The sequence below is a fragment of the Varroa jacobsoni genome, unplaced genomic scaffold (genome assembly GCF_002532875.2).
Source record: "Varroa jacobsoni isolate VJ856 unplaced genomic scaffold, vjacob_1.0 scaffold_1156, whole genome shotgun sequence".
Classification (NCBI taxonomy): Eukaryota; Metazoa; Arthropoda; class Arachnida; order Mesostigmata; family Varroidae; genus Varroa; species Varroa jacobsoni.
Genome location: NW_019214058.1, coordinates 212,961 through 237,225, shown reverse-complemented (window position 1 = coordinate 237,225; position 24,265 = coordinate 212,961). Strand labels below are relative to the sequence as shown.

The 24,265-nt window shown below is 40.6% G+C and overlaps 2 protein-coding genes and 1 long non-coding RNA gene across 4 annotated transcripts; 1 reads left to right on the top strand and 2 right to left on the bottom strand.

Annotated features, from left to right (window-relative positions):
* Positions 1-207: 207 nt before the first annotated feature.
* Positions 208-10,347, bottom strand: Gdi (GDP dissociation inhibitor). 2 transcript variants are annotated; one of them, XM_022845291.2, is made up of 4 exons: positions 10,205-10,347; positions 4,533-5,274; positions 3,933-4,336; positions 208-3,598 (listed from the first exon to the last, which is right to left on the bottom strand). In XM_022845291.2, exons 1-4 carry the CDS (start codon positions 10,247-10,249, stop codon positions 3,458-3,460), a joined length of 1,332 nt encoding a protein of 443 aa, XP_022701026.1. In that variant the 5' UTR covers positions 10,250-10,347; the 3' UTR covers positions 208-3,457. The 2 variants fall into 2 exon arrangements, with proteins under 2 accessions (XP_022701026.1, XP_086827350.1); XM_086971224.1 differs by lacking the exon at positions 10,205-10,347 and adding an exon at positions 9,755-10,133.
* Positions 10,348-10,956: 609 nt separating this feature from the next.
* Positions 10,957-22,071, top strand: LOC111267203 (E3 ubiquitin-protein ligase makorin-2). The gene is made up of 7 exons (XM_022845292.2): positions 10,957-11,091; positions 11,998-12,084; positions 13,639-13,844; positions 14,232-14,491; positions 14,883-15,065; positions 15,330-15,611; positions 16,544-22,071. Exons 1-7 carry the CDS (start codon positions 11,057-11,059, stop codon positions 16,640-16,642), a joined length of 1,152 nt encoding a protein of 383 aa, XP_022701027.1. The 5' UTR covers positions 10,957-11,056; the 3' UTR covers positions 16,643-22,071.
* On the bottom strand, positions 14,314-22,910 carry LOC111267204 (uncharacterized). The gene is made up of 2 exons (XR_002684463.1): positions 22,837-22,910; positions 14,314-14,441 (listed from the first exon to the last, which is right to left on the bottom strand). It is a non-coding gene; the product is annotated as an uncharacterized LOC111267204 (long non-coding RNA).
* Positions 22,911-24,265: the final 1,355 nt, after the last annotated feature.

Here is a 24,265-nt window from a genome sequence, read left to right as displayed (position 1 = left end):
TCTTCGAGTTTCAAGTTATAACTAAAATAGTGTAAGTATAGCTGTCGATAGCAGAATCAAATACTAATACAATTTACACACCGTAGGCTATTGGGTGAACCACGATACAAAAAAATGCACTAGTAATTGTTACTTTTTAAGTTTCTCTTGCGAGTTTAATAGCTACTATTTCTCAATCAATGAAAGCAAACAAAGACAACATATGGATAGTTTCAACAAACCCAAGAAGGCCAAATTTATTTACACGAAAGCTAAGATACAGAACAGCGTACATCAGGTGAACCCGATACGTGCCAGATGCAAACTTATAATCATACTAAAGTATCCATAAGATCTCAAGTTTAGACAGACCTCTAAAAACCAGTGGTATTGCGACCACTTGCAGTGCTTTTTGTCTTTTTGCTTAATTTTTGTTGACGGATCCTGCTGCAGCAGCAGCTGAATCCTCTATCCGGCTAGTCCTATTTTTTCGTGTGAGTTACAATCGAGCACGCGACTGCTTTGCTTTGTATATGTCTCGTTTATTTACCTGCCCATTCGTATACCATAGACTGCGTCGTTATATACCGATAATGCTATTTGTCACTCTTCTGTTATTTGCATTAACGGTTATGCACGCCAGACATTTCCCTTGCGCTGTCGATTTGTGCTAGATAAATCGAAATTAGGTGGTAGAATAGGCGAAAAAGTACGTTTGCCCAATGTATTCTTCGTGTGTTCGCTACGTTGATTGATCTATTAATAAGATTTATATAGTGGTATCTATAGGTACCTATCTCCATCCGCAGTGAGTGATTACTTCGTTTTTGATTAAGAATCGTAAGCTTCTTCGAGTAAAGGAGAGCTGTTGATAAAGGATTAGTCTGTCTTCGGACATTCATAGCGTACACACATATAGACGCAGTGATGTACTACCTAAAATAAGAATTTTTCGACATTTTTTGCTCTAAAACTTAACTAACCGGCGGTAACTGCCTGATGAACTGTGGCAACTGATGTAATTTTCGAAGCTGTTCGTCCTTCAGCTAGTTGACTATATAGCCAGATTTATAGCAAATATGATGTACTACTAAACACATTATCGGTTTGATGGATCGTGCGCCGAGTCGAACGCGTCATGTAGTACAATCTTAACGAGAACCTTTCGCTGCAATGCAGATCTACTCTGACGAATGCGATCTATTTTTCTTCACATACTAATGACCGTTATTATATCGTTATAAATGTAAATATAGATTTGCTCTCCTGGCCATCATTTACTTTAGATAGGTACCGCTTTCCTATTCCGCTGTCTTTCCCTATAGCTTTGCACCGCCCCAAAGTAATGTTTCCGTTAGATGGACGAAGCTTTCACTTACTTCTGCGCGGGTTTCCTGTCAACCGCCATTCAGCTACTTTCTTTTACCAGACGTTTTTCAGAAATTGTCAACTACTATGTCACACCACTTTTCGCCGCGCTATTCTCTCCAACTAACAGAAAGGATGAAGGGCGCCAGGTGGGAAACATCTGAAAGACCGCTGATCTTCCCTTCGAGCGTATCTTCAGTATAGGAACGAAGTGGAAAGTGTCATTGTTGCCTTGACGAGTGGGCGCTACTTTCGTTTTCATTTGGTGACTTCCGGTAGCTTTTCTTTATTTGGGAGCTTTTTAATTGATGTTTTTCGTAGAATATTTCCCGTAGTTTTTACTCACGTATGTAGTAGTTTATATTCTTTCATTTTCATGCTTTCTATGCCTACAATAGCTTATAGTCTCAAAAGGATCGTGATACTATTTTTAAGTTTTTTTATTGATACTATTTGCGTGCTTTTTGTGGATTTATGTGAATGTGTCGGGTGTGTTTTAAGAGAGACGACGACACAATTCTCTTAGAGAATTAAAGCGATACGGATATAATAACTAAATACATCTTTTCATACGGATTTCGTAGTAAAAATCCAACTTATCTGAACGTTTTCTTGATAATCCAATAGTCACAGGAACCACTTGTAAGGCTCCACCAAATTAATGCATATTTGCCTTCGTAGTGCTAAATACTGCAACTGATCGTAATTCAAAATGCTGACATTGTTAGGTGCTTGTGAATGTGCGCTGAAGAAAACTTACTTGAGTAAAACAACTTCCGAAGTCCTATGTAAATCCCGCGTGAGACTCGGTTTATCATCTCCCCTACCGGTTTTCCCTAAGCATACGGTTCATTCACTAAATATAATTTCTTTATATGTGTTTGTTGCTGGCTTTTTGTTTGTCGTCATGGTTCGTGTATAGTTCGATTTTTATGGGTGTTACCTCGTTTCTTTCATTTCAATGTATTCCATTTGCTCACTCATATTTTCGTTATAGCGAAGAGCATTATCATCTCAACCCTATATATGCAGCTACTTCCTACCTCCTTCACAAATCGATTAAACCCACTCGCTCTTTGTTTTTATTTATATATATGGTTATTTATTAGTGTATCGAATCGTACGACTTACGTTTTTTCTAGGCATAATTACGCTCAGTGTATATGCTTAATAGCAATTGCTCTACGTATCACCATCACTCGGATTCACTGTTATTTTTGTCTCCCTCAGATCGCAGCCTTTTCTTCCCATCCAGTGTTAATATCGTTTATATTTCTTCATCCTTTTTTTCACCATTACCGGCTTCCGTATCGTCGTCGTGTTTATCAGTGTGAGTGCCTAGTGGATATTTTGTCGTCTATATTAATCATATATCAAAATACCACCACGAAAGAAAATTTTTCGAGACGACAAGACAATATTCCTTACAAAATAATGACAATGTGAAAATAAAGATCAAAAGTAATAATCATAATAGTAATGCTCGTTAACGTTAATAATCATAATGACATTTATAACCATGTCCATCATCACTGCTTGTAATAAACATTGAATGTCTCGGGAATATCTTTTTCGTCTAATGTGCTTGCGCCCGTACCAACAGTGGACACTGTAGTTCCATCGATTCGACGTGCTTCCATCTGTGTTTTGTTTTCTCTAGGTGTGTTATTGCCAACTTATTCGAATGTGTTTTTCTATCAGTCCCTCATTCCTTCAGTATTTTTCTTTTGTTTTTTTTTGTTGTCACACGATATCATTTTCTGTTTGTCTATTGGTTTTCGGTCCATTTTGTTATTTTCTTTTTCTGTATCGCGTTAACTCTTTCACTCCGTCACATCTTTCACATGCCAGAGTTCATTATAAATTGACTAACAGTCACCACACCCATAAAGCACCACTAGTCCTGGCATCAGGCTGGAATTTTTGCGAGTCAAGCTTGGGCCAGTTACTAGTGCGTATCTGTCATGCCTGCATCAGCACCGGACCATAAACCCGTCCCTATATTCTACCCCACTGAAGTTTTTCTTCACGTTTGTGCCTCTCCCTCTCAGCCCCCTCGAACCTGGCGAAGTCTTTGAATTCCTTTCAGTTTTCTTTTCTCCTAATCTTCTTATTCCTGTTCATCGCCGAGGTCGTGCTTAACCTTCGAGAAGTCGAAATCCTCACCAGTAGCGCGCCTAAAGATGTCCACGACATCGGTGCATGTCGTCTCGAAGTGTGAAGTCGCATCATACGACTGGGAAATAAAAATCTGTAAATGCAGATCAAATACGCCAAAAAGAGGCACACATTAACTATATATGAAGAATATTATTTTCAGAGAAAAAAAAGCATATCGACATAAAAGGTATTTTTAACTAATTTTGGTCAGGACATTGTGTGATTTCCAGCGCAAGCTTTGTGCAATTCATCATACTATGCATAATAGAAGATAGGTAACCGACGCTTAAATAAGAAAAACAAATAAGCTTAGATTAGACTGATTTTGTAAGATTAAAATTATCTTAATTTAACAATGATCTATGTTTTGTTCGCTGTGCAGTCAGATCTTTGTCGAAAAAAAAGACATTTCAACGTGATTTCACCTGGCTATCGGCACCGAGATCCTTGGGCTTGTAGACATCGCTGATATGGACAAACTTTTGCTTGATCGGGCCAAGAAGGTCAAGGCCGGGTTTAATCTCTGCCTCGGGGTTGGCTGTTTCAACCGTCGTGGACACCATAGCAATAAACCAGTTCTTAGAAGCGACCTGATGGGTGTACGACACCATTGAAACATAGATGTCACTATTACGGCCGACCTGCTTTTGAGGAATGATAATCTGGCACGAAAGAGAATCTTTTGTGTTTGGGATGGGGTGGTTGAGTAAGCAGATACAGCGGATCACTTTGCCAACCTTCTCGACACGATCGGCAACGTACGTCGGATCACAAAAAACTTGCTTGCACTTTGCTGTTTCACCACCGCTTTTCACTCCGACTACTTTGCCTGTAGGATAAAATAGAATGCGATCCTTTAAGGCGTACGGAACCGTTATTTGACTATAGCATTACCAGAGGTCATTAATACTACTTCTGCTATAAACTGTTATTTAAAAAAAAATCTGTGTAAGTGTGCTTTTTATGTGAACAAATTCAAAGAATTAAAAATTAACTCCGTAAAATTTCCGGAGCTTTGAACTCACCATCTTCCATCACGATTTCGTCGATGGGTTTTTCAAGCATGTATGTTCCGCCGTAAATCGCAGACAGACGCGCAAAGCCCTGGGGTAGCTCACCCAGTCCGTAAAGGGGGTATAGGTACGGAGATTTTCCGTAGCGCGCCAGTGAGTCCGAGTAGAGCTTAACGCGACGAATAAGCTCACCGCACGGCTGTGCAAGATAATTGTCGTCTCTGAACAAAGCCAGCGCATGACCGGTGAAGTCATGCGTTTCCTTGTCCAGGCCGAACTTTTCATAAAGCTGTAGCGACGTTGTAGTATTAGGGTTGACCTCTTTCCACGTCTTTTGGTCGTCGAAATTGAACTCCTGGATAAACACGAGGAAATTCCTGAAGCGACGCTTTTCGAACATGCCCATGAGACCCGATGCAAGTGCTTCTTTCTCATCGGCCGGCACCTTATGGATTTTGCCGGCCTTATAGACGTACGAGCCTTCACACGATTTAAATTCGAGATAGCGGGTCACACCTGTGTGAATCAGCAGCTTAACAAGTTGGCCGTTAGCCATTAAAAATTTAGGAATAAGATCGACATTCCAATCACGGCTACGGCCGTACTCCTCAAGGCCAGCAGTTGGGATCTCGAATTTAGAGAAAAGCTCTTCAAGGGGAGTAATTGACGCTGATTCACCGCCATAATACTTGTTGCGGTCCATGTGTAGGACTTTCTTTCCAGACACCGAAAGCATACCGGAGAGTATACATTCCTGTGAAAAGCAACGAACATAACTCATTTGAAACGAGTCTACTTTCCTTGTGTGAGGAACCGGTGAAATACACATATGACCCAATTACAGCATCCAGCGAAGATGGGAACCAAATGCTTATAAACTTTGCTTTCTTAGTCCCAGCAAATGTTTTCCCATGAACAACGAATGCTCAAACGTGTAGCGAGTCATACAAGGGTTTATACCACGGCTTTCGAGCTCAAATTGCTTATTAGAACCTATAAATCGTAATCTGTCGGTACTTATCTTGAACGATTCCAACGACTACACTGTCAAAACTTCCCTCTTGAGGACTTCAAATTTAAACTATTTCGTCGTTCCTCGTAAGTCCATTAGAGCACGAGGGCTCTCGTTAACTTACAAAAGTGAGTCCCTACGCTATTAGATACTGTTTACTTAACAATGATAAATCTCAAACCTCTCTGGAATCTTGTGATAATTTAATACTGTGCCTTTGATGTAGGATTTCAGATTTTTTAGAGGGTTCCACATCTAAGGCTATGCATGCAAATCATTGTAAAGACTGCAGTCGCGAATACAATCGATTGCATACAAAGCAATGAAGCCTAAGTAAGTTTGACCTTTTTTTATTGGCGACTATGGGCAGCTACCAATATGGGTATCGACACAAGGTGGATGTAAGTGTACATATTGCCTCACAAAGTAATTTAGCTAAGCGAAATCTAACATATAGCAGGATGTACACATAAGATTACGATTAAACATGAAAACCACGAAAAGGTGGTGTATGCTGGTACGTTTCTATGAAGACGAATTCTCAGTTAACCGCTCTACCTTATTCGGACAGTAACGTTGAAGCATTTGAAGGTTTATTCACCAGCCCAAATTAGCCTCTCTGCCTTACTCCGGCAGTAACATTGAAGCATTTGATTGTTTATTTACTACCCTACATTAAGAAAGTGCGCATCAATATCATTTCACTTTACTTTATAGAAACTATTGTCTATTAAAAGAAATTTTTTAATTTTATTAATGAAGTGCAGATTACTGGTAGTCAAGCGAAGACCATAAACCCAACTGCTGTCTCTGAAATAATTGGTAACAATTCAAAATACAACCAGTGCCCGTGGAGCGAATATGGAAAATGTCGACATTATTATGGTCGAAACAACCGAAAGGCAGCGTTAATTGCAAATATTTATCCTAGAGCTTGCAAAACAGATTGGCTAGTATGAACTAATTTTCGACTGAATGATTTTTTCTTAGCGAAAATCAGTAGTGATGATTTACAGTTTAAAGCCATCAAACTTTTTTATTATTAGTTAAGAGGAAGTCCGCTAACTAGACAAGCACGCAGTCGCTGTAGGTTTTCCTTCTACACCGAAGATGTTCTCCACATTATTTCTGTCAAGCCAGAAGCAGCTTGCCCCGTGATTTGCTAATAAGAGAAGTTTTGCTACAAGTCTACCACGGTCAATTTAGGCTTCAACTTGGTATGTTTAATGTGTCTACGATCCAATGTGCCCAGTAGAGCACAACGCATTCTCCCATTCTCTTGTTGTCTGGCGAGCTGACAACCAACCTGATTGCCAATTCGTTGTCGCCGCTTCCGCCATTGTTGTGTATTCTTCAACAAGACCTACGTAATGTTCTTTTGCAGGGGCAGCGTCGTAGCACCAGCATAAACTGTTCTCTGCTCTGTGACTCCCCGACTGTCAACAGGGTAAATGTCGGGCACTTCCACTTCTGACGTCAAAGACGATTTCTGGTTGCATACTTTTGTTGCTTCTGTTGTCGCTATTAGAAAACAGTGCGTCGGCGGAATCTATCTTCCAGTAGGCCGCCACCTAGGTACCTTTGTTAAACAAAGCTGCGGCACACGGTAATAGCAGTCTTGCACCTAACCATACCGAGCAGTGATAAACAGGCCTCATGTTCATGGCCTTTTGGACTACTGGCGTGTCAACATCGGATTCGCCGAGGCATATTTTGGTGACGGTTGTTGGGCTAAAGCCGCTATTAGACCCCAGACCGTAACAGATCCCTACTAGTAGCGCACAGATCGTGTTCACTTCAGACATCATTAGAGGTTTTACCAACCGCCAGCATCAACCGAAATAAAGACCACTGTTTGAAGCAACAGACTTACCACTGGCAGCAGCCATTGACCTGTTTGCAATAGGGACAAAGAGCTTTACCAAGCCGGCAGCAAGAGCCCTCACCGCTATTCCAGCGAGGTGAACGAAACACCTCGCAATCGCGCTGCCATCGCTGCTTACTCAGGCGGTCGACTTTCAAGTGTTACGGTAGCTACGCTAGGAGTATTCCCATCTATACATAATGACGTCTCTCTAGCCGGTACTCGCTGCAGTAGCAGCAGCTGGCGGCAATACGGTTATTGTTGCTATCGTTGATTTCGCTCGCCCTGAAAAACGCCCTTCATGGTCTACTCTACCCTAGCAAGTTACTGCTGGCCGGAAATACATCACGCTCTGCTACTAACAATATCGTGGCCACTCTTGAGGAACTGCCTGCCTACCTAATCACCCACCCACCCACCCACCGACCTTTGTTCGGACCTTCCCGGCCTATAGACGAAACCACACGGAGCCGGTGGCTGCTAATTGTATTGATGCTCCATTTAGCCTTCTAGTTCACCGCCGTTTTATATACCCGTATTCACTACCTGCTGCAGGAATTTTCTCATTTTACCATTCCTCTGCTATCGGCAACAAATATTGACCATTAGCGTAAAGTTTGTCCTAACTAGCAATGTCCGCCGCAATCGTCGCTCTGCAGTACGCAATCAGTCTTCTATTGCGGCTGCCTGTTGCTCGCTTCTCCTCCTGATTGCCGCAGACAGCATCACCGGCAAACCACCAGCAGGAGCAGAGTATCAGCTGCTAGAAAGAAGTGTTACTACTGTTACTGCGCTGGCTGCCTGCACCACTGACAGCACCCGATCGGACGGACGTTGGCCGGTTAGTCGTCAGCCACAATAAATGACTGATCTAGCCAGGCTCGTCGCGTCCAGGTGGCAACCCTACAACATTGTTGCCAACCGGGACTATTGCAGACAGCAGACGAAAATGACAGAAAAGCGATGGAAAAGAAACAGACATCGCAAATGCCAGCGTTTGACTAGTTTCGGCAAACGAGCACTCAGAAGTCTGCTAAATGAAAGGCTTTTCGGCGACTCAGCAACTCCGTGTTATTTGTTACTGCAGTGGACGATATTGAAACTGGACCGCGACGGAAGACAAACACCACACAACGAAGCAATCATAGCTACCATCAGTTCGTACTGGCGGATGAGGTCGATCTGTACAGACAATCGTTGATCAAGAAATTACATTTTCCACGGGGCTCAATAGATGACAGTCATAAAGACACCGACAACAGTACTAACTAAAACCACATGACGTGCAAAAAACTAAATAATCATACCTAAGTGATTAAAGTAAAGAAAGACAATTTCACTATGCCGTTGTTGATAGTGGTCATCATATCATAAACGAACGACAAGGCCTCATGGTATAAGAGACCTCTATGTTCATCAGCCTGTTGGTGGAAAGCATTGGATATCGAAATCCTGATTCTATTACGCTATCGGATTACTAGTATGCTACAAAACGGAATAAGTAGCTGCTATTCAATCTCACCATAGAAAATCTGTACAATCGAAATCGAAGTAACAGTTCCGCAATCAGTGTATAGTTGTAGGTAACTCAGTTTTTTTAGAACAGCGTGAAAAAAAACAAATTTGCTTACTAAAAGAATAGATCGGTGAAAATAAACAAGTATCATATGCAAAGATAATTACTATATTTAGGTGCATGAAACACAGCCTATGTGTCGCGTTTCTATTAGCAAGGAAATAAGTTTTCATAATAATATAGACACTGAGAACCCAATTTAGTTAGAAACAGAGATTGTAAATGAAATACTTTCATATCGATAAATTAAAATAATTGACAAATAGGAATTTTAATATTGACAACTAATACTCCAGAGGATGGTACGGAAATCGCGTTTTATCAGTAAATAATCTTTAAATTGATGGTCTTTCAATAAACGTACAGCAATAAAGTTCACTCGCCTCCTAAAAAAGATAAATTATACCGCTAATCTTCAGTTATCGAGTAGGCGTCACCTATAACAAAAGTTGATCGTCGATAAATTATTAGCCAAATGGGTACAGGCTGAGATGAACGGTGTTATTAAGTAGTAAGAGCTTTTGCTTATCGGCATTTAAAACAGCAAAATTTGCCTAGCATAGGTCGCGAAATGTTGACATTTCACTGAAATCAAATTTCCATATCTACATCTCAACACAGGGTTTCGTGATTTAGCCAATAGCTAATCATACGATAACAGCAGGAGCCAATTAAAGCCGGCAACAGTTCCAAGATTCTACCAGCGGCATAATTTTAGCTAATATCAATAGTCGACTGAACGCCTAGCTGTAAAGAACAATTAATAATTAATATAACGTTACGTTTTCGATTCGAGAGCAACGTCCGTGACCCGGTGCTGTACGATCCGGCGTTTAGAGTTATTTGTAACGAGTGCGCCGCCGTCGCCTGCATCCCGGGTCTGTAGAGGAGGGACGAGACTGCCGAATCCGGACAGAAATCAAGCTGTCAAACACCGTTTCGTTCGTATATCGTCGGTCACAATACGCAATCAATCGGCTGGGGAACATGGAACCGGTTCAGGCCGATGTACGGTTGAGAGATCGTGCCCGTCGCTTGTATACGGAGGGCTCACGCCGGCTGGGCTCTGGAGTTTCTCGGACCAAGTTTCAAATATCAATGTATCAGCAATAGCAACAGCAATAGAGAGCCACTAGTGCCGAGGCGACACCGATCGTTGCCACGATGCCGGAACCGTTCACCAACTATGAGGCGGCTGAACTATTGTAAACCAATCTCGTGAATGCATTTACCTTGAGGCCGGTGCCGAGAACGATGGCGTCGTATTCCTCATCCATTTTGCTTGCAAATTCTGCCGATTTGTGACAAAATCAGGTAGGCGACACAGACCCACCCACTATTGACAGTACAGCTGGGATATAACTTGCGGACTAAAACCAACGGGTAGCTCCGGCGCTGGCGGGCAGCGAGAAGTGCGCGCAAATTTGAAATTTGATTTGTATTGTGAACGCTATGCTGGGTGCTAGGTTTGTCGGTGTCGAGTCAGGAATAGTTCTTGGGGCATTTTTTGCTCGTCTATAAGGGAAATAAGTGACACACGTTGGAAAATATCTGGCAAAAAAGCAGTTATCCAAAAGATTTTGAACGTAAGTATTTTTTTTCCTTATAACAATCGCCTTCAGACTCGGATACAATTTGAATTAGTAGATGTTTTGAATTTTTACTATGCGTTTCCAACTATTCGAAGTTTACGTATATTTTCAAAATGTACTGCCTGTATAGAATTGGGGACCGGAGTTCGCGCTAGATTTGCCATATTTTTAATAAGGAATGTTAAGTCATTGCTTACGAATGTAAACATTCGTCTGTATTGTAGGTCCAGCAAAATTGAAAGCAACATAACTGAAAAAAAATCCAAAATTTCACAGAGAACAACTTGCAAATACGTCTTCCATCATAACACTCGAGACTGGCGCGCGAAACCCAATGCGGTTAAAGCTTGTATTCCTTCTGACAATAAATCGTAGGCCGGCGTCGTTTTCAGCCAAAATAACGAAACCAGTGTCAACAACTATTCAAAAGTGTCCGCCACAGTCAGTGAGTTAGACTGAGCCTACCCGTGCACATTAGTCCATCAGTCGAAGATGGCGGAGGTGGCCACAAAAAGTATTCTCTGCAGGTAATTAGAATTTATGACGATTTGAAGGTTTCTCATTGCATATATTGGCGTGAGGCTTCCTAACCAAGGTGACTAATCTAGGCAAGCAGTTGCGACTGTCCTTGTTAAAACCCCAGCGTTGACTCCTCTATGTGAAAAAAAAAAATTTCCTTGGCAACGAAAGAACTGCTGTGTCCTACATGAGGTGTCGATCTGCCTATAACTGATTACACAAAACTCCATACGAAGAACCGACCGCCAGTTAGCCAGTCAGCAGCATAAGAATAGTTGGTTCTTACGTGAATTTCACGCATTCATTGTGGCATCGTTCGAGATACAGTAGTTATGGTTGATTGTTGCGAGAAGTTGGGGACGAATTTTCATAGCAACAGACTCCAGTCCAGAATACTGCCGTGCATACTGCTTTGTAAGAATGCATGGCCTAATTCTCACTGCTCTTCATGGCTTATCCCTTGGTTTGTTTTCATCCCATGGGCTGTTCCTCGCCTTCCCCTGGGTACAGCCTAAATACGCATGTTCTATTTGATGCGCTGCTGAATAAGCAACATATGTTCCATACAAGGGTTTGCTACAGCAGTTACTGCTACGATCAAACCGGCAGGATTTAGTGAAGTGTGTTGTTAGGTATATGGCCCGATGTGTGCGTGGGTAAGTGTCCATATGACAAAAACGTCTGCGACACTTGGTGTGGCAAATTCGCCATTATTGCTGCAGCTGATGCTGTTGGTGCTCTTATTGGTAATGGAAAATATGAATTGATGATCGATCAGTGAACAGGGTGTTCATATAAACTTCACACACAACCGTTCGCATAAACGGGCCCGCATTAGTTCTGGCCAACGATCAAAGCAGTCAGTGTTACACGTGATTAACAATAGTCTTATCACTATATTTTTGTGCGGTTAGATATTTTCTTGCAAATGCGTGTCGGGATGGAAACGAGTGCAGATTTTCCCACGACAGAGCAACCGGAATTGTCGACAATGTCTGCCGGTAAGTAAACTCATGTTGTTTTGCTGGTGTATGGTAATGTAAATAGATATATATAAATATGTGTAGATGACCATGTTTGTGCATAATAAACCTGTTAAGAGGATTGGAACATAATGCTGCTTAATTGTTTCAGGCTCCAGTGCTAAACGAGCCTTTATGGAGCATTCCTACGATATAGATCACAGAAAATCCGACTGTAAATTACAGCGAATAATTGAAAAAGCGAAACGCCTGGGTTGGAGTTAAATAATGCAAGCTAGGAGTAGTTGTATAGCTTGTATTTTCCTAAAAGTTAGATGTCTTTTTATGTTGCTGAAAAATAATCTGAATTGAATTGTTGTCCAGTCGTAATCGATTCGCCGTACGGCACTGCTCTGTAAGCAATAGATATTTGTTGTTGATGAGTGAAAAATACGCCCGCTGGGTCGTGCGCTGATGGTTTCAACCGAATGCTAAACGGACTTATTATCAATTTACTCCATGAGTGTAACCATTTTTCGAGGTCATTAGCCATATGTTCATGTGGCGCGATTACTTTATTGTATATATCAACGTAAGTTTTACATGCTCTCGAAACATGGCGTTGTCTTCGATTACTTGTGGCTGGCCGATTCGACAATTTCTACTATTGGCTCTCTTCTCTTTGGATAAATATGGTGATCCCCAGTGCTATTGAAAAACGTGTATATGCGTGGTCCGTCAGTGCGTATTGCCGTGCTCGAGGTAGCCTAAGCGGAATGAGACATATGGTATCGATGGCTCGTGGCTCGTCAATGGTAGACCTTCAAACGACAGCAAGCACTTCACAGAAATCTGTACTACTTCCACTAAACAAGGCAGTTTTCACCGATATTACTTTCATTTTTATTTGTGAATGTTTACGTGCGCGACCGCCGTTGGGGATTACGTCAAACGTCTAATTACTGGTAGTGATTTTTTTTAGTTTTTTTTACTTTAGTTATTATTGATATGATATTGAAGAAATATCCAGTGTGGTAAATTTCTTCTTGGCCGTAACAAAAAAATGTAGATTTGTATCAAAAGGATGTAAATCTACATTTTTTTTATTTTGGCAAAATGGTAATTAAGGATAGGACAGTTTCAGACTGCTCGAACTAGCGAGTTAAGGATATATATTAGATGTTACCGAGTAAATTTCGGATTATTAGAACTAAGGTCCAGATCGTAGCAAGATTCGGTTTCTTTTAACTCAACAGTCATGAGCTAGGGTATGATATTTATTGACTTTATTGACTAAAGCCTGGCGAAACACTCATTATATATGCTTGAATGAGAACACGAGAAGTTCACTCGTACACGTACGTGTTACGTAGTACGTGCTACTTCTGAAAACAAATATCGGTATTCGTTTGATTTGAATTTTAAAGGGTTTGAAATCTAAGAACACAAAACTATCGAAACTAATTTTTAGGTATATAAGAGGTGTAGGACTCGGTTTAATGACAACGCAATACTGTGTCGAAATACGGAAGAACAACCACATATAATCTATAAATCTGTATGACTTTTCATCCGCGATTGGGACTTCTGCAGCTACTTCCAGAAGGGTGAATGCCGGTACGGCAAACGATGTCGGGACGATCACGTTCGCAGGCTTTCCAACGGCCATCGAGAAGTGATCTCTCGAGGTAGAAACTCCCATCAACCACGTAGTCCGGCCACCGACGGCAGCAGACATTATGGAGGCAGCAGTAGCAGTGGGGGACAAAGCCTTCATTTCCATGGACCAGGAGCATCAGGTAGGCATGTATTTTATACACGAAAGAATCCGTAGTGCGGAAAAATGCGATTGTTTATCGACGAGATTACAGTATAGCAGGCGGATACGTATACCATTAAGTTATGGCAGTGCGAGGACTTGTTTTTGCGAAATATTTCGCTAATAGTCTTACCCGTTACTGTCACAATATTTATTGCGTAGTATGTACTGTTTTCTTCACCCACATTTTTTTAAACATATGTATTATTTGACCTAATGAAGTACTAATGATAATTTTCTTGACATTATAATGCTTTAATATCACTTACGTAGTATTTTATTCGTTTATGTAGTACTCAGTTATCTTTGGGTGTAAACCTGCTATGGATAAGTTATTATCCATTATTTTTGCCTCCTCTTAATTTAGGATCATCTGGAGGAGTGGTCGACGGTCGTTCGTTTGCCGATGCAGTACGGCCCTTCGCCGATCCGCTTGCGGCGGAGCGTGCGCGGTTATCACGTCTTCCTTTGTGCGAGTATCATATGATCTCGGGTGCGTGCCCAGATAAGCGGTGCCGTGCTGTTCACGGTGAATACTGTGATGCCTGCAACAAATTTATCCTCCACCCACACAACCCTGACCTCGTCAAACAGCACCGGAAGGATTGTTTAAAACAACAGCAACAGGTTAGTTTTTCTTTCATTGATGTTGTGGTAACTAGTATGATAAATTGCTATTATTCTTTTTTATATTTTTTTATAGATGTATTTATAGATAAATCTGGAGACGGTGCAAAACGGAAGCCGGTACTTCTGTGACTTTTCAACGGTTTGTTAAATCGGCGTTGATTACAAACAGTCTACACACTGATTTTGGCTTTGGACGATGAAGCGAGCGTAGTAGTAATAGTTTACTTCATTTGTAGCCTATTGTAATACGTTTTATTCGATCATCAATTAGCGAATACTGTCGATACAAAATGGTAAAATTATTAAAACGCACTAGGGACTTTGTTTTTACATCCAATGGTTCTAGTAATAAAACCGATGGCGGTTGGTGCTCCTTTCGCTTTTGTAGCATGCTGAACTAGCGGCGGCCATTGCTCGATCAGCATCCCTATCATGTGGCGTCTGTATGGAGACAGTCCTCGAAAAAGAGCCTCCTTCGAGTAGAAGGTTCGGTATCCTCGAATCGTGCGCACATGTCTTCTGCTTGCAGTGTATTCGGCAATGGCGACAGGTTAAAACTTTCGATACAAAGGTAAGTTTGAAGAGTTATATATTTCTGATTACCTGATATAAAAACATCTTTATATTATTGTATAACTGTTTATATTGTCAGTATTCCGTAACAGCTGTGTGCGCACGATTTCTCCTGTTAGTATGCTGTTGCGTAGAAACTAAAAAATAAATGGCTACATTGTGTCTACACTTACTTCTACAGATGTACGTTCTTATAATAGGTCTAAATCGTCATTTACTACTACCACGTGCATTTCTGCGTTTTTTTTTTGTTGCGCTGTAGACTGTCCGTGGCTGTCCCGAGTGTCGGACGCCATCTGACTTTGTGACGCCTTCTTCATATTTCGTCGACCGAGGTGAAGAAAAGCGGGCGCTTATTGAGGGTTACAAGAACGCGTTAGCGACAAAGCCGTGCAAGTACTTCAAGCAGGGCCGTAGTACTTGCCCCTTCGCCAACAAATGTTTCTACAAACACGCTCTTCCAGACGGCACGCCGGCTCCTGACGCTGGCCCTCCTACAACCCGTCGACGCTTCGACGCCGAGGGAAGCGTGCAGATCTTCGAGGTATGCTGATAAAGGCGAAGCACCACGACCGCATTGCCAATCTACAGTGCACTTCTGCCTACCACTGAAGCCACTACAACTCGTATCACCAATTCTACTACTGCCGCCTTCTGCTGGAACTCTTCTATACAAGCCAAAATTTACACGTGCGCATTAAGCGCCAAACCAATCAACCAACCAAAAAAAAATAGCAACGCGCATTTCTGGTGTTGGAAACCACATGCGCCTGTGGCGAGCCATTGCAATAAGTAATAATTATAAGGCCAACCTTAATAAATGTAATAATTATGGTAATATGATGTACCATAAGCTTATTATTTGGGTTCGACTACGTAGCTGAACGTCGTAGGGTAAATAGCCGTGCTGTCAGATAGAGACCGTAGTGTATGGGCGAGCATTAAGCGGGTACAGTATGAAACAATGTTCCTGTAAGGGAGTTTGGAACGCGACAGCGCGGGGATTCATTAAACGCTTTCCTGCGAAAACAAATGTTGCAAGTTCATCGTATTTATTGTGGACTTCGTCCGCGCCCGGCTATCCCCATTATGAATTACCTTTTTTATTTTCAATAGTCCGCGCCTGGCTATCCACATTACGAATAACCTTTTTAATTTTCAATAATCTTTGGCTAGATAATTTTTCATTAAAAAATTAGATCGGACACACATCGCTGCATCCGATTGTAGATGCAAGCACTCAAACTCAAGAAACCTATTTTAGTGCTCTGTGACACACGAAGTCTGATAAAGATAGTGCAGTTTACGTGCATTATTCAGTCAACCATCAGCGCATGACAAGAGAAAAAAAACGTCCTCATCAAACAGCATGCCAACGTAAAATTTGTATACGATAAATGTATATACATAAGCAAACTCTGTTAGAATTGAAAAAACTCAAGCGTGTTATTTTCTTGTCCTTTTTAATGATTTCAGGAAGTGTTATGGCGGTTTATGGACAACATGTACGATGATGTGGTGTATGGGTCGGACGCCAGTGCCCTCGAGGAAATCATGTACGACGATGACTATTAATCATGATATCGTGGTGATAAGGAAGAATAAGGCAAACATGGAGGGAATGACAGATAGATTGAAGCGAGGATGACCAACTGAGGACTGGAAAGGGCTTCACAACGACGATGACATTTACACGTGACGATACTACCAAATATCCAATCATCATTCAGTAATGAAGAAGAGTAAACAGTTGCAAGGATATTGAAACACGATAGTCCATCAATCATTTACTACCATTACACAATCGTTAGAACTAGCAGCAGTAGAAGAAAAAGACACTCGGAAGCAGTGTCGCGAATCCTTCTTCACTCAAGATGCCAACGATTATCGAGTCAACAAGTATTTCTGAAGTCTGGTCGATATACAAACAGTTTATTAATATATAGATAACGAATATAATCAACCCATGCTGGCGACGCATCATTAAAAACAAACACCAGGAATCTCGATCCACTCCACATATTTATTTCGAATAATGGAGAGGTTGCGTCGTGAAGGGAAGAGAAAATCTGATTCATGACAAAAGCACATAGGTGTCCATTATGCAGCAAAAGCGGCAGCAGCAGGTTCGGTACAATTGTGCGCGGGACAAAAGATAGTTACCGATATATATATATATATATATATATATATATATATATATACACGTATCAACAACATGTATAAATACAATGTGTATAGCAACTGTGATCTGATCCGGTAAGGGGACGGAGACAAGGAACGCTCCGGACTGCTTAGTGTTTGGCTTCCATGTAGTCAAATGACCCCCTTGTCACACTCGCGCCGAACAAATGACCAACGATTCGTGATCTCGTCAGCGCGGGTTGTTCCTCTGTCGCACTCTGATGACCTAGACTCATCCGTCACTGTGATCCGAGCGGAACGTCGCTAAAACCAGTTCAAAGCAACACTCAGTTCAGTGTCCCGTAAAATCTATGCCGTTCTGCTTGCCTACCTGGCTGCCAGGCAGCATCCTCAAGTTGTGCAAACAGCTGCCTTTCAGCTCGCTCAGTCTGCCACGAGTCAGTACGTTGACGAATGCCTGTAGCTGCACGCTCGCAAACATCATGTACTCGACCCAGTCATGGGGGCGCTTTCTGCGTGCCATGAAATTCGCATTGCACTATGACGGCGTGTTAAAAGAGTCGAACGTTTATGCGAAGCCTCGCCAAGACGAGGTCGCAGGTACAAATGCTAGAACGCAACCACTGTCAGACGGAAAGATACAAATGCTACTTTACGTTTCGTGCGCGGCCATCAACGAGCGCTCTAACGGGCTACGGCAACGTTCTGAACAGAATCTAATGAGAAACCACTACCGATAAGTGATTGACGTTAAACCGATTATTTATGATGACACTATGATCGGATGAGAAAAGAAGTACAGTCGGAAAGTAGAAACGAGGGCTGGTGAAAACGTAACGTTTATATAACGACATTATATCCTGGGAGAGGCTGTTGTTGAGGGACTCAAATTTGATCAAATCTGCCTTGCAGACATTTTTCGCCCTTATTATAAAAAAGGTGCGTTTTTTCTACGGTTTTAGAATTATCTTAGACCAGTAGCTAGTGATATATATCGTTAATTGTACAGAAACGTACTGAAAAAAAGCACTCAACAACGGTCAGCTGCCCTGTAACGAAGCTATGAAAATCACGAAAAAAACAGCGAAAGCACGTAGAGGCAACGAATTCCAAAACATGTCTACACGCTTTTGAAACGTGTTTCCGTGACTCTGTGTATCAAGGCTAAATGATGCGTAAACTTGAAAACGAGTAAATTGGTGAGCGTAAATAATTCACATGAAAGGAACCGACGGAGTGTACCAGTGCTGATAACAATGATTAAATAAAACGAAATGAATGAAACTACTTCAGATGACCTAGCACAGCAAGAAAGCACGAGCAAATATGGCGAAGAGATGAAGATGACAAACAGAAACCACGTCTGCCGCTGCCTCTTCGTCGCAGCGACCCGGCCAACTCCACAGGCTCCTGACCATTTGTGGATAGATGGCAGTTGTTGTGTGTCGCAGCTCGAATTCGGGGAGGTACCGTCGGCTCGATGGTTACTCTGTGCGCCAACTGTGATCAATCGGCCACACACCGTAGCCGTACGGGAGCGCAATCTGTAAACAATGCTATACGTATTATTACGAATGCTTCGAATTCTAAGAATATATATACGCTGTAGCATAATGATATTGCAGTAACTGATCAAGCGATGCAGAAAAAGGATGAAAGAAAAGCGGTAGTGACGTTTTCATGACGATGTGTTGCATTACTCGAACAAATTCATAATATAGTGGGTCATTGAACTGGGTGACAACAAAAGACCCCAAGAATGCTGACCCACTATCTAGAAAATAACAGCACAGAGGCAATATGATGACTAGGAAGGAATAGCAATTCTAAATTATGCTGGTAATATAAATTGAATAATTTGAATATGAATTATGAAAACGACAGAAATTATCCTACAACAAAAGAGACAGTAACACATACACACTCCGGCTCGTACATAGTGGTAAAGATAGAAAATTAGCAATTCTGACGACGAAATCGAAGTTTTTGGTGACAACAACAGGCAAAGCAATACAACAGTCACTTGTAACTAGCAGTAATTAATTGCTAACGGTCCTGGTATAGAACTGACGATTAGCTACGGTGATGTTGGCAAAAATCTCGAACGGCTCCCTAAATAAACCTGCGACAAGTAACAATTACAGCGAAGTATATTGGAGGCAATTCGTGACATTTTAACTGAAATAGATAAAGAAATAGAGTACAGATATGCTGTGCTCGTGGAATCCGTCATAATGGTAAGATTGTGCACGCCGGTGCAATACACGGTAAAATTCAGCATCTCATTATTCTCTTGTTTGTGATAGCTAGCAGCGATGGAATAACGAAGTCATTATAGTGGAAGTTCGTCGTGTTGCAGTAGCAAAAATCGTAATTGGATGGTGTCACAGGAATCACACAAGGAGTAAAGCAGTACACTGTAAACTGGATTGAGACAGCGGAAGAGTGGGTGGATGGATGCACGGCGGCAGGTAAAAGATATAATACAGAATGAAAAAAGCAAATTTCTTACGTCTATTAATGAATTTGCAAATTTATATACGTTTGAGACAAAGAAAAACGACCTGTTTGACCAATCCGGTATTTCTAAGGTCTTCTGATAGCGATAAAGGATGAGTGTCAAATGTTGTTTAAAAGAAAAAAAAAAAACAAGATTGATTGTCATTTAAAGAGAAAAGAAGTTTTTAATGAGAACTGCGAAACGGTATTTTTCTTTGGTGCTTGTTCATACATAGTTATAAAATAAAAATGATAAAGATGTGTTATATAAAATGCTTGCTATGTACGCACACATTAAATGAATACCTAATTTTGGGTTGGACGGCACGTTCAGCTGTGGTACCGTTGTTTCACGTAATGTGTATACGCGGTCTGTAAACAATGTGTTAAAAATAGTCCTGCCGCATCTAGCACTCGCGTTTATAGGGACCAAATAAAATATATTATAATAAATCAATGAGCAATGACAAAATTTCTTACAAAAATAAACAATCAGTAATTTTTAACCTTGGTAGTAGCTATGTTATACGGAATTTTTGTTCGTGCTGTTGCTAGCCTACAAAGGAAATTAGCCGCTTTGTGATTTTTTTTCGCGAATATAGCGAACAAATCACTTTATCATCGAATCAAGCAAAATTACGATGTCTTCGCATTTGAAGACGCAGGCGAACATAGTTTCAGCACAGACACATCGGAAACTGAGCGGTCGTCTTCACCTGAGCTGCGATTATGAAAGTTTTCTTCTGGTGATACTTGTGCCGGGGGAACAATATTTGAGTAATCAAATAAGACCAAGTAAGTCGCGCCGTTGTTGGCCTCGAAAACTTCGTGTCTTTTGAGACTACCATGCTTATATAATTCAAAATAATGTTTGACATCAAGGTATCCCATTTCAATAGAGGGCTTAAGAAGGTTCGTCCTAGGGTACAATCCAATTATTACCGATTTCGCAGACTCCATCGTGCTCATCGACGGCGCTACACCCAAACGCATGACGCTGTCGATATCGTTTTTCAAGATTGTCTTTGTATGATAGCAATTTGAAAATCGAACGTGTATTGCCCGGGAGCTGTGGTGACCCAAGACCCTTCTTCCCGTATCTGTCGACATCTTCTCGTGGTCCCTGATCCCCCATCCCTGATTAAAAAATATCGAGTGGTTTTCTTCTTTTCGGGGGAAAATGAATGCGGAGCTTAATGAGATTACCAAAAAAAAACTAGGGGCTGTGATGTAGACACCGATTTTTTCTAAGTGCATTCACAAGCGTATACATAGACAGAACAATGAAACGGAATACTTCCGTTGAATGATGTAGTATCATCATTAATTAAGAAAATGATTATGCATTAGTCGAGTACTCGACGAGATGTGATGAAAATGCTAATAATAGGAATAAGATTGTAAAAGGTGTTGGTTTCTCGGTTGATTAATGTGTTGGCGATGATAATTTGAGTAATGGTAATTTGAAGAATGAAAAAAGAATATCAATTATAACAATAGCGGCCAAATAAAAATAACGACTTGACGAAACAATGTAGAGACAAATGATATGAAATTCTGAAATATGGAGGCGGAATGCTATCTGAAGTCTTGATGAACCGCTTGAAAAAAGTAAGTGATTTCTATTACTTCTTTAAGCAGCGCAGATGAACTTCTTGAAAAATCTCTGCCTGCGTTGATAGCTAGTGATGCCGAGCCGTCGTCTGAATGAAACGAATGGCAAGCGGCTAAATAGAAGAAACTCGGTTGCGGATTGCTTTCTTATATTGATTATGAGAAGAAAAATTCTACTTTTGACGAATATGAAATGCAATGATGAAGATGGAAAATCGTATGTAAAAAATACGAGAATTATAGATACCGAACAACGATAACAATGTAAGTGTAGAAGGGGAGGGATGGAATAAATGATATTGAGCATATAAAGAACGCAGTGGTTCAGTATCATTATAAGTAGTATCACTATGATAAAGAAATATAATCATTTGTAGACGAGAGGTATGAAACGCGTTCGAAAAGGACCCACGAGTTGGCTTTTTGCCTCTAGCCCCGCTCAGAGTGCGAGCCTATATTTCTGTGAGTCGTTTTGCAGCAGCAGCAGCAGCAGCAGCAGGGGCGAAAAAATGAACTATAGAAATTGGGGCACAAAAGTCAAATACATTTTTGGAAAACAAAGAATACAGATCTTTTTCTAAAACTAAGAATATTAATAGGTGGAAAATATCCATATGAAGCGAATCTAATTACAGGTAAGAGAATTTTTGGTTGCGCCTGAGCATTTCAGCTAGTTGTGTTAATGATTAGTATACTAATTAATATTTAGATGATAATAAATTGTTGTTACAAGAGAGTAAAATGCCTATGCAGGTGTACTTACTTTAAAAGAAACATTTTCTAATTTATTGTACTATTATCATAATTCATATTTTTAGGTTTTTTGATTATAGAAAGTAACACCGTAAAACACACGCTTCCAAGCAAACAACTGCGTAATAGTACTTTTCATACGTATGGTTTCGCTGGTACGTACGAAATAACCTATATATTGCAATACTTTTCTCGAATGTATGTCTAGAGGTCGTTTAAATTACCAAAATAACTCTTTTCAATTGTACAAAGTTACTTAAGATTTGAGCTCTAGCTTTTTATTGGAAGATATCATGAGAAGTTATTAAATTTAGGAATATAGCCTAGCTTTGTAGGTCACCTATATTTCAATTTAATATCAAGTTTCTGAATCGGTTATCAAGTGGGCTAATCCATCGAATAAAATGCTTTTGTCTTAAGAACATACGGCTCATAGGCTGGGGTCAATTGAGAATCTGAACTGGAAACGATTAACCATCAATTTTGTCAATCAATAGACCAATTATGCTGCGCATAGGGATTACTCGCGTTAGGAGTCTCACGAACTATTCGTCATCTATGAAATTATCGTTTTCAAATCGAAGAGGTGGAAACGAGCTCCTTTCAAGTAAATGGGATCATATCATGCGTCCCTATTGTACAAGTCCAGCAGCGAGGCGTTTTTACTATTGTGTCTCACTGCTTATCACGTGAAAGTACCAATTGGATAGGCAGGAACTTCCCTTTAGTAACCTAAGACTTCTTCAGATATAACTTACCTTTTGCTTGGCAGATTCGTCTTCAATGTCACGGACGCGCTTAGATGTCAATGAAAGTATGTCGTGAAATTGGCAATGAAGAAGTAACGTGGCACAATAAAACGACAACAGGACTGAGTAAGACGGAAGCATTGGAGCATACAGGAGGCAAAGGTTGCAATATGAAAGAGAATCAACAAGAACGGGGGAAAGGAAGTAGCATTCCTAATTAGCAACAGTAATCATCTAAAGGACATGTCGGAAGGCGAAAGGATAGAACAGTGAATTAGAGCAAATTGCGTATCTCGGCGTATGACTGAGCTACGTAATAATAGATTCTGCGTGGCACGCTTCTGCGTTCTTGTTAAACACCTCCAGTGAAAAAGTAATTATTGTAGCACAGTTATGCTCATATGGATAAAAAGGCGAAAGAAACGATCGAAAGAATTCAGGGTAAGGTTGATGAATTTCTTTAAACTAAATCAACTTGGATGATTTGTTGTTTTAGTCAACAAAAAACGTAGTAATAGTTAAGTTTGTATTAGTGAAATGCAATTGTGGTCTACATTGATGGAAAGACTGAAATGAATAACATAGTGCCATATCCATGTATTGAGAGAACTTATTTAAAATAAGCTTAATTTTGATATGTAAAAACGACAGTTATTTCTTACACGTGCAGGTATTTCACCATACAGCCAACGAAAGCCGACTACAGCCTTAATTAATGGTCCCGACTACTACTACTAAATTAATGGGGCGACTGCCGCTAACGTTAATCGTGATAGTAGTTGTATCTTGTATGAGCAAACACTCACTTCTAAAGCCCGAGTGTTCTACCTGCACGTCGCTGAATGTATAATTGGCTTCTGTTAGCACAAATTGCGAACAGAAGTTTTTTTGATAGGACCGACGAACTTTACACGAATACAAAAAAATTTTACTTTATAAACATGTTTATAATTTCTACCCATCTGATGTAACAATAGAATTATTTCATTGAGACGTTAGGACCATTTTCAAAAGATATGAGATTTGGAAAACCGTTCCCAGTTAATTTTTATGCAAATTGTCAAAGATCAATTTTTGTCCATATTAGAATAACTTGTATAAAATTCCTGTTACGTAGAGGCACTTCTATCCGAGCTCGTGGCTTAGAGCATGTTTAAAGTCCCTTAGACATGCTTCGGTGGGCCAGTTGTATAGGTTTTGTCATAAGGGTTTCGGTAACTTACATGGTATCTAGCCTAAATACTTGATAAAAATCTATTTGATAGTGTTGTTCGTTTTTGCTTTTTATGGACCACGAAAAAGTGAGTATCTAACGACATACACAAATTTGCAGTGTTCATAGTGTTGATTGTGTTGACTAAGGTATTATTTTTGTATGGCTAATAAAATGCAAGGCTTGACAGTGACAGAGTAATTCTACGTGCGCACACGTGACACG

Bases quoted from the DNA above. Each gene is read 5' to 3' on its own strand.
- Gdi (XM_022845291.2), bottom strand. From the start codon at position 10,249: ATGGATGAGGAATACGACGCCATCGTTCTCGGCACCGGCCTCAAG. The intron at 5,275-10,204 runs GTAAATGCATTC...TGCTTTTCACAG, and splicing joins TTCTCGGCACCGGCCTCAAG to GAATGTATACTCTCCGGTAT. The intron at 4,337-4,532 runs GTGAGTTCAAAG...TTTATCCTACAG, and splicing joins CGAAATCGTGATGGAAGATG to GCAAAGTAGTCGGAGTGAAA.
- LOC111267203 (XM_022845292.2), top strand. From the start codon at position 11,057: ATGGCGGAGGTGGCCACAAAAAGTATTCTCTGCAG. The intron at 11,092-11,997 runs GTAATTAGAATT...TTGTGCGGTTAG, and splicing joins ACAAAAAGTATTCTCTGCAG to ATATTTTCTTGCAAATGCGT. The intron at 14,492-14,882 runs GTTAGTTTTTCT...TCGCTTTTGTAG, and splicing joins GTTTAAAACAACAGCAACAG to CATGCTGAACTAGCGGCGGC.